The following is a 9,080-nucleotide window of genomic DNA, read 5'->3' on the forward strand; positions in this document are numbered from 1 at the left end:
ATAAAAACAAAGCCAACCACCCAAATAATTAAATTTCTTCTAATATTAACAGACAAAATTTCCATAATGTTTTGAGAAAAGACAACAAATCTCTTAAAATATACAACAACAAAAACTTACATAAGTTAGGATCTTGAAATGACGATATTATATGATCAGCGAGGTGCAACAGATGAAACAACACCACTCATAAGATCACTTCCCAAGAAACCAGAAGAAGAAGACACATATGAAGAACTTCCTCCTCCCCTGCTTCCATACAAGAAATGTGGAGATGATTCACTCAACTGTCTCGATGTTATCGACACATCAGACATCTCTGTTGTTTCAGGCATCATCAGCTTCACTAAGTTTTCTAACTCTCTCACAATTTCCAACATGAATGGACGATTCTCAGGCTTGTCCTGGCAGCATCTCAGAGCCAAGTCAGTAAATCTCTCAATAATTTCAGATGGGTAGTAAGATCCCATTCTCCTGTCTATGATCGAGAACATTATGTTTGCCTCATGAGCTAAGTTCACCTGAACAATATGAACATATCAACATCCTATGTAATTTCATACTAGTAGTAGTAGTACCAATTCAATTAGGTTTTACTTTTACCTCCCGGACAATATTTTTCCCATGTGAAATTGCGCGCATTCCAGTCAACAGCTCAAGAAATACAACACCAATGCTGTAAACATCGCTCTTGTCTGTCAGTTTGTAAGTTAAGAAATATTCAGGATCGAGGTAACCCTGCACGCATGAGAAAAATAAACAACTTTGAGAAGAAATCGGAGAAAAATACACTAATAATCCTGCTAATTGGCTTCTGTGCATGGGTATGTATACTGAACCAAGACTCGTCGGTTTATCCCTTGTCCCATCATTAATCAAATCATCAACTAAAATACCTTTATTTTATATTTTAAAATATTAAATAGAAAGGATATTTTAGTCATTAAACATGTTTTTCTTTTCTTTTAAAAAAACCCTACATCAAACAAGCTCTTGGTGTTCTTATCCTTTTTGCTTTCCATTGCTTATTTGGTTTTGCTCAATCATATAGATTAAGTTTATTGCCTTCCCTTGCTATACTCACCATAATGTGAATCTTTTCTTTGGACTTTGTCTTATATCTATTCAATTAAGGTCCTAGCCTTTAAAAAAAAAAATCTAACAGCAAGTTCAAAAGAAGTTATCTACATAACCAATTGTAAATAGACAAATCCATGCATTTTACATATACAAAGAAAATCTAAATTATTTGTTTTTCTCGTATTTGGGAAAAGGTACAATCTGATTTGTTTTCATGTGTCCCCCCCCACCCCCGATGTTTGTTGTTGACACGATCTTTGTGTTCTAACGTAGTTTTAATGAAATTGTTTCTTTAATATACATATATATATATTGTAATATAATGGCTACTGAACATAAAGCAAAAATGGACTTACAGGTGTCCCCTTCACAACTGTGGAAACATGATTGGGTAGTGTTCCTTCGTCATCTAGGATAGGTGCAACTCTTGAGAGTCCAAAATCAGCTACTTTTGCTACAAGATTGGAGTCCAATAGAATATTGCTGGCTTTGATATCTCGATGAAATATAGGTGGATTTGCTTCAGTATGGAGGTAAAGGATGCCCTTTGCTGCACCTAACGCAATACCTAATCTTGTACTGAAGTCCACTATATCCTTTGATTTGTCTGTGAAATAATGGGAAACTAATAAGAAAAAGGTTCATGCAACAAGGAAGGAATTTCAGAAAGTTCCGCACCTGAAATGCAGTCTCTAACCGTTCCATTAGACATGAATTCATATACCAGCATCTGCATGCACATAAAGAGTTTTTTACTTGTAAAAAATATCTATCAGAAGTCAGAACTATGATTACTTTATTTTTTCTGACCAAAAATACCTGCTCTCCGTCTTCATCGCAATATCCAACCAATGAAACTAGGTTGCGATGATGTAGCCTTGACAGTATTTCTATCTCTGTTAAAAATTCAGTTTGACCTTGTAAAGATCCTTCACTTGCTCGTTTTATGGCCACTTCAGTTTTATCAGATAAAGTTCCACGGTAAACATTCCCATAACCTCCTTGGCCAACTTGAGTTGTGATATTGAAATCATCAGTTGCCAATACCATTTCTCGATATGTGAAGCTTTGAATACCCGGAATCTTGATAGATAACTTAGATGCTGAAATTAGTATTCAGGACTTCAAATTCTCTCCAGAAAAAAGAAGAAGCAATCATCATTTTATTTTTATTCTTTTATTTGGCTAAGAAGTTAGAAAACTCACAACAATGTTTTCTTGACAGAGTGCTCACGGATCTTGGAAGTCTTTTAACAACTAGATATGTGGAAACTGCAGTCACTGTGGAAACACATAAGACTATTGCTAATATAATGATTATCATTATGCCTTTGCTCATGATTTTCTCGTGACCTTGAGTCTGGGAATTCACTGCAGAAATATAAGCAATATAAGTCTATTTTATTCATTTATTTAGGAAATCCGGAATCAAGCTAAAGTGCATACCATATGAATAGGGACCCTCAAGGCTGAAGTTTAGAAGCTCATAAGGTCCAAAGAAATGATTACCAGGGAATTCCCAAGAAGTGAATATGCCTCTAATACGAATGATCTCACTTAGATTGAAAGTACTGGAATGATCTTGTTTGAATAAGGGGAAGAGCTTCAAAGACATTCTCATCCTGGGTCCCTTTTCCCAATAATACGAGTCAATAGATAACTGATAAATATCCAAATTGAGAGAGCTCGTCACGTACATCAAAAATGAAGACATGTAAGGGGGGAAGTAGGAGAAACTAGGACTCTTCAACCGATATCCAATTAGAAGAGGTGATGCGCAAAAACATGGAACTGGAGCTTCTGGAACATACTCAAAGTTATTGTCTTCAGGACATGCTTCAATCGGACAATTCAGTTTGGAATTTGTTGAGTTTTTTGCTATATCATCTCCCTCTCTAGTGTTGGCTCCACAATAGTTTCTAATGTTTTGTATATTTGAAGCAGTGCATATAGGGTTCCCTTGAAGCCTGGAGAATAGCTGGTAAAATTATGAACACAACTAAACTGCATAATGCATATTAATCAAACATAACGCCAAAAAAAGATACAAAGGTTTAATGTGAAGGAAAAACATGCCTTAAGGTCACATTTGCAGGAGGATTGAGAATTCCTGAGACATTGGAAATCCAATTGTTCCGAAGATCACTGCCATTTCAACGAACCAACCAAAAGATCAAAGTTTTAATACAACATTATTCGAAGATTACCAGAATTTAGTTTTTCTTTTAGACCAGAGTTTCTTTTCCTGGAGGAGGTTAGCAAGCCTCCCACCGACATAACCTCCCACTTCAGTCAATGTGTTTTTAATGGGAATCGAACATAAGAAATCAACCTCTTAGTTGAATACTTGAACTATTATCACTTGAGCTACCATGAGTGGGTAAAATAACCAAAATTTAGTGAGTTAAAGTAGTAAAATTTGCTTCATGATCTTACATTATAAGTCTAGCACTTGTACTGAAGGACATCTTATGCCAGATTTGAGCTGGGATAGAGCCAGTCAAGAGATTGTTTTCAAGTGACCTGTGTTACATAAGCCAATTTGATATTTTACTTCAAGAAGATCTGCATAACAGAAATGTTTGATAGCTGAAAGAATATAAAATTGTTTAATGATCTTACAGCTTCTGAAGTGCAGGAAGGTCTGAATAACTTGCTGGAATAGATCCACTAAGATTATTATATGAAAGTTTACTGCAATTAAGGATGTGATTAATACCAACTAATCAATTATTTCTAAAGCAAATCTGTAACTAATGAAAAGAATTCAGCAAAATTGCCAGTTACATACATGGTTGTCATGTGAATAGAAAGCTTGTTTGACGGTATTGATCCACTCAGCTCGTTCCAGCTCAGATCTCTGAAACAGAAGCTCCCAAGTTAAATGATCAATCTGCATTATGATTTACCTTGTACAAGCATTATCTTAAGACATTGTGTCACTCAACGGAAAGCTGAGGGCTTTGCCCTTGAGTTTATAGGGAGGGGTGTTCATTATAAGGTATCTACTTTGTGGTAGGTTGTGGTGGCCCAGTTGTGGAAACAAAGCAAAACTTAGAATGAGAAGAGAAGGGATTACATCTTACAAATAGGTCAAATTAGAAATTGAGCTGAGATCAGGAACAACTCCTCGTAAACTGCAATTTCTAAGACTTCTGCAAGGTAGAGGGAAAAAAAGGAAAGCATTTGTTTTAGGATCAATAAAAGTATGGAAGACAAAATAAGGAGCATACAAAAAAAAAATTGCAAGCATCTTCTGGTTCATTGTCAACTTCTTCCTACCCTACAGCTTCATATAAATCTCACTACTTCCAATGTGATTTTCAAAGAGTAGATGATACTTACAGTTTTACTAATTTGGAGATGTTACCATATGATGCAGGAATTTCAGCTCCATAAAAATTATTGTTGTCCAGTTGACTGCTATGACAAAATAGAAGTGTTACATTCATAATAAGAAGATATTTTGATATTCTTCACTAACCAAACATTGATCATGAACTTCTATGCCTAGCAACACCACACAATAGAAAAATCTAAGAGTCTTACAAGAAAAACAAAAAACTTACAGTATACGCAACTCTGGTAAGATTGAGAACTCTTCTGGAAGATATCCACTCAAATTATTATTATCCAAGAGTCTGTAAACATCATGAAGACAAATTAACCATACAAGCTTCATCTGCATGCAACAATGCAGGCTCGAAGCGTAGGATAAGGGAAGAGAGTCTGTGAAGGAAATGTACTATCAATTCTTTTGCTAGTGAGATGATTTACCAACTTACAAGTGAACAAGTTTGGGCAACAAAGAAAGCTCTGGAGGAACATGACCATTAATGGAATTATTGTTGAAGTGGCTGCAATGCAACAGTTAAATATATGCAGTAAACTTCTTGTGGCTGAATAATAATATTATCTGCAACCACCACTTACAGATGCTGAACATTGTTCAAATTTGAGAATGATTTTGGTATTGGTCCAGATATGAAATTCTGGTCCACTTGGAGTCTATTCAAATCTGAAAGATATCCCAACTCTTCAGGCATAGAACCAGTAAACTTGTTCCCATTTAGGAGGCTACACAAATAAACAAAAAAGAAGAAGCAAATAGGACCATGTTAACACAAACAGAAAACAAATCATCAGCATGAATAAACCTAAAATACCCTTGTAGAATATTGAGTATTTTAGTTTTTAGTTGATGATTGATTGACTGGTGGGAAGTTAGTGGTGAAAGAAAAATTTCTAAATACAGAAGTTGTGAACTTACAGAAGTTTTAAAGACGAAATGTTCCCAATCTCTTTAGGTATACTGCCATTTAGTTGATTCCACATAAAATCTCTTCAAAAAAAAAATATACCAATCCATTAGGATCCTGAAAAGATAACTTATTTAATTTGGCGACTCACAATACTTTCAACTGAGACAACTTCCCGAGCTCAGGAGCTAAGCTTCCCGAAAGATTCAATTTCAATAGCTGCCTGTACAAATAACACACCTGAATGGATATAACAATCTGCTAAGCATTACAAAGCAGCAAGGACGTATGTTTAAGGACCCAAAACTTACAACTCTTTGACATGCAAGTAGCCATCACTTCCAGCAGTATCATAACACATAACTCCTCTCCAGTTAGATGTACATGGGTCCCCTTGTTTCCAGTTTACAAGATTCATTTTAGGATCAATTAAGTTTCCTTTGATTGCTAATAACGCAGACACTGTAGACAGAAGAAAACACAATCCTAATCATTTCATGTACTGAGTGATTCAGTAATTTTTCCTTGTTTTGGGAAAGGCCAGAGCCTTATTTTAATAAATGAAAAAACCCTTGTCAACAGAAATGAAAATAAACAATACTCAACAAGCTCAAACAGAAAGTAAAAAAAAACTTATATTCTTAGGGTTACTTCAACGTTGAAGTAATTCAAACAAAAAAGGAAACTTCACTTTACTGTTTTTCATATCATATCCACTTGATTACCTCCTCTATTTATACAACTCTCTAACATATTAACAACTAACAATACTAGTGTTATACTAACAACTCTCTAAAAATCAATAGCAACGTGATAATCAAGAGTGGAGCAACATCAAAACATGGATGGTTAGAAAACAGAGGACAAAAGCATGTTTTTGAACATAGGAGTGAAAAAAATGGGAGGGTTTTTGAATCAGAGTTTTATGTGGAAGAAGTGTCCAAACACCAACCAAAATTGAATGGGGATTGGATTCAGATAGAAGTAGACAAATGGCACAATTCTAAGAAGTTTTGATGTGGGCAGAAGGTCAAAGTGATATGAGAACCCCCTCGACAATGTTAACAAACAAAAAATGATTATTTTAATAAAAGTATCATCATTGTTTCTTGTATTTTGCTATAATAAGATAACAAAGGCTAAATATTCTCAAAAGAAATTCATTCACCTTCAGAAGGCAAAGTTAGATGTGAAACTGCAAAGTGCGTGAAACAGAAGCAACACCAGAACATGAGAACGAATTCTCCAAATAAAAGTTTCATCTTGAGGATAATCTGAAGAAGAAATCACTATGTTAGATCATTTGAAAATGGGGGTAATGGAATCTTATAAATAGACAGCAAAAATAGTGCAGAAGATAACAAAATCTTACTGTTTGGTATAATGGAAAAGAAGGAAACACTTACACAATGTTGGATACAAATCAGGAGGAGCAAAGAAAGAATATATGGTGTAATCGCACGGTCGAATGAATATCAAGTCCCAGGCCCCAGACTGACATCATCACTCTTATCAGTTCGAGAGATAATGACGAGGATTACGTCAGTTTCGAAGCTCAATAGAGCAGATGAGTCAACCATCACTGTATCCATCATCTTGGAGAAGAAAGGCGGTATTTGAAACCAGAGGAGTTGATGTTTTTTGAATTTTTCTTTTGTTGAAAACATAATAATTTATGACAAATTTTCGTTTGTTTTCACCCCATTTTGGTCTCCATAAAATGAGGATTAATGGATAGAAAAAAACTAAAAAAAAGGCTTTTATGTTTGAATATAAACAAAATTATCAATTTATTATTCCATTTGGTCAAATTTATATGATCAATCAATTCATAATTTTTTTTTATGCAATCATCCAAACAAACCTTAATCACGTGACAATGACAAGTCACAAGAGGATTTTAATTCTTGGGAAATTTGAGGAAAGACCTAATAATTACCCAACCCATATTACTTAATCCATATTCAACCCAAATTAAATTTACTCAACTCATATTATTTACTAATATGGGTTGGGTTGAGTATGGGTTGGGTAACCCAAATTATTTTATTTTTATTTTTTTATTTAACATGTATTTAACTCATTTAACACATTTTTATTCGTTTAACACGTTATTCACGTTTTTGACATTTTTAATACGTTTTTCACACGTTTAACACATTTTTGACACGTTTAACACGTTTTTGGCACGTTTAACACATTTTGACATGTTGAACACGTATTTCATGTTTTTGGCATGTTTAACACGTTTTTGGCACGTTTAACACATTTTTGACATGTTGAACACGTATTTCACATTTAATATGTTTTTGACACGTTTGACACGTTTTTGACACGTTTTCGACACGTTTAACACATTTGACACATTTTTGGCACGTTTAACACGTTTTTGACACGTTTAACATATTTTCACATTTTGACACGTTTCACACGTTTTTCACGTTTTTGGCACGTTTTGACACGTTTTCCACGTTTTGACACGTTTAACACGTTTTCGACACGTTTAATATGTTTTTCACATTATTGACACGTTTCACATGTTTTTCACATTTTTGGCACGTTTAACACATTTTGACACGTTTAACACGTTTTGACACATTTAACACGTTGTCCACGTTTTGAGACGTTTAACACATTTTGACACGTTTTTCACGTTTTCGACACGTTTAATATGTTTTTCACACATTCAACACGTTTCACACATTTTACACGTTGGACACTATTTTCATGTTTAACACGTTTTTAACATGTTTGACACATTTTTCACGATTACGACACCTTTAACACATTTTGACACATTTTTTTACGTTTTTGGAACGTTTAACACGTTTTGACATGTTTAACATGTTTTTCACATTTTTCACATTATTAACACGTTTAACACGTTTGTAACATGTTTAACACGTTTGTAACATGTTTAACATGTTTTCACACGTTTTTAGCACGTTTAACACGTTTTGACACATATTCCATATTTTTGGCATGTTTAACATGTTTTCCACGTTTTTGGCACATTTTGATACGTTTAACACGCTTTTGATACGTTTAACATGTTTTTCACATTTTTGACACGTTTAATACGTTTTCACATGTTTAATGTCAAACGTGTGAAAAACATATTAAACGTGTCAAAATGCCAAAAATGTGTTAAACGTGACAAAATCGTGTTAAAACTTATCAAAACGTGCTAACGTGCAAAAAAATATGTTAAACATGTCAAAAATATGTTAAATGTGTAAAACATGTTAAAATGTCAAAAACATGTTAAACGTGCCAAAAACGTATAAAACGTGTTAAACATGTTACAAATAATTAAACATGTTACAAACATGTTAAACGTGTTAAGAATGTGAAAAACGTGAAAAACATGTTAAACATGTCAAACATGTCAAAAACGTATTAAATGTACCAAAATGTGAAAAACGTGTTAATGTGTGAAAAACTTGTCAAATATGTCAAAAACGTGTTTAACATGCCAAAAACGTGAAAAACATATTAAATGTGTGAAACACGTGTTAAACGTGTGAAAACATGTTAAACATATCAAAAACGTGTTAAAATGTTAAAAACGTGTTAAACGTGCCAAAAACGTGAAAACCGTGTTAAACTTATCAAAAACGTGTTAACATGTTAGTTATGTTAAAAACGTGTTAAACGTGCCAAAAACGTAAAAAAAAAACGTGTTTAATTTGTCAAAAATGCGTTAAACGTATTAAACATGTCAAAAACGTGTTAAACGTG

At 33.8% G+C, this 9,080-nt stretch overlaps 1 protein-coding gene across 1 annotated transcript; it reads right to left on the minus strand.

Moving 5' to 3' along the window:
* Positions 1 to 8: 8 nt before the first annotated feature.
* Positions 9 to 6,937, minus strand: LOC124925342 (probable LRR receptor-like serine/threonine-protein kinase At1g06840). The gene is made up of 21 exons (XM_047465320.1): positions 6,746 to 6,937; positions 6,508 to 6,613; positions 5,651 to 5,801; positions 5,491 to 5,562; positions 5,351 to 5,422; positions 5,014 to 5,157; positions 4,866 to 4,937; positions 4,650 to 4,721; positions 4,426 to 4,500; positions 4,167 to 4,235; positions 3,872 to 3,940; positions 3,703 to 3,774; positions 3,517 to 3,603; positions 3,157 to 3,225; positions 2,527 to 3,047; positions 2,287 to 2,451; positions 1,900 to 2,183; positions 1,759 to 1,810; positions 1,437 to 1,687; positions 604 to 738; positions 9 to 521 (listed from the first exon to the last, which is right to left on the minus strand). The coding sequence occupies exons 2-21, from the start codon at positions 6,599 to 6,601 to the stop codon at positions 156 to 158; spliced, it is 2,892 nt and encodes a 963-aa protein (XP_047321276.1). The 5' UTR covers positions 6,602 to 6,613; positions 6,746 to 6,937; the 3' UTR covers positions 9 to 155.
* Between the last annotated feature and the right edge of the window lie 2,143 nt (positions 6,938 to 9,080).

This window comes from Impatiens glandulifera, chromosome 2, assembly GCF_907164915.1.
Source record: "Impatiens glandulifera chromosome 2, dImpGla2.1, whole genome shotgun sequence".
In the NCBI taxonomy this organism is placed as follows: Eukaryota; Viridiplantae; Streptophyta; class Magnoliopsida; order Ericales; family Balsaminaceae; genus Impatiens; species Impatiens glandulifera.

Excerpts from the sequence above, each read along its gene's own strand:
- LOC124925342 (XM_047465320.1), bottom strand. The coding sequence starts at position 6,601 with ATGAAACTTTTATTTGGAGAATTCGTTCTCATGTTCTGGTGTTGCTTC. Across the intron at positions 4,236-4,425 it reads ATCTCCAAATTAGTAAAACT|AAGTCTTAGAAATTGCAGTT; the intron begins GTAAGTATCATC and ends TCTACCTTGCAG. Across the intron at positions 3,941-4,166 it reads ATTTCTAATTTGACCTATTT|AGATCTGAGCTGGAACGAGC; the intron begins GTAAGATGTAAT and ends CTTCTGTTTCAG.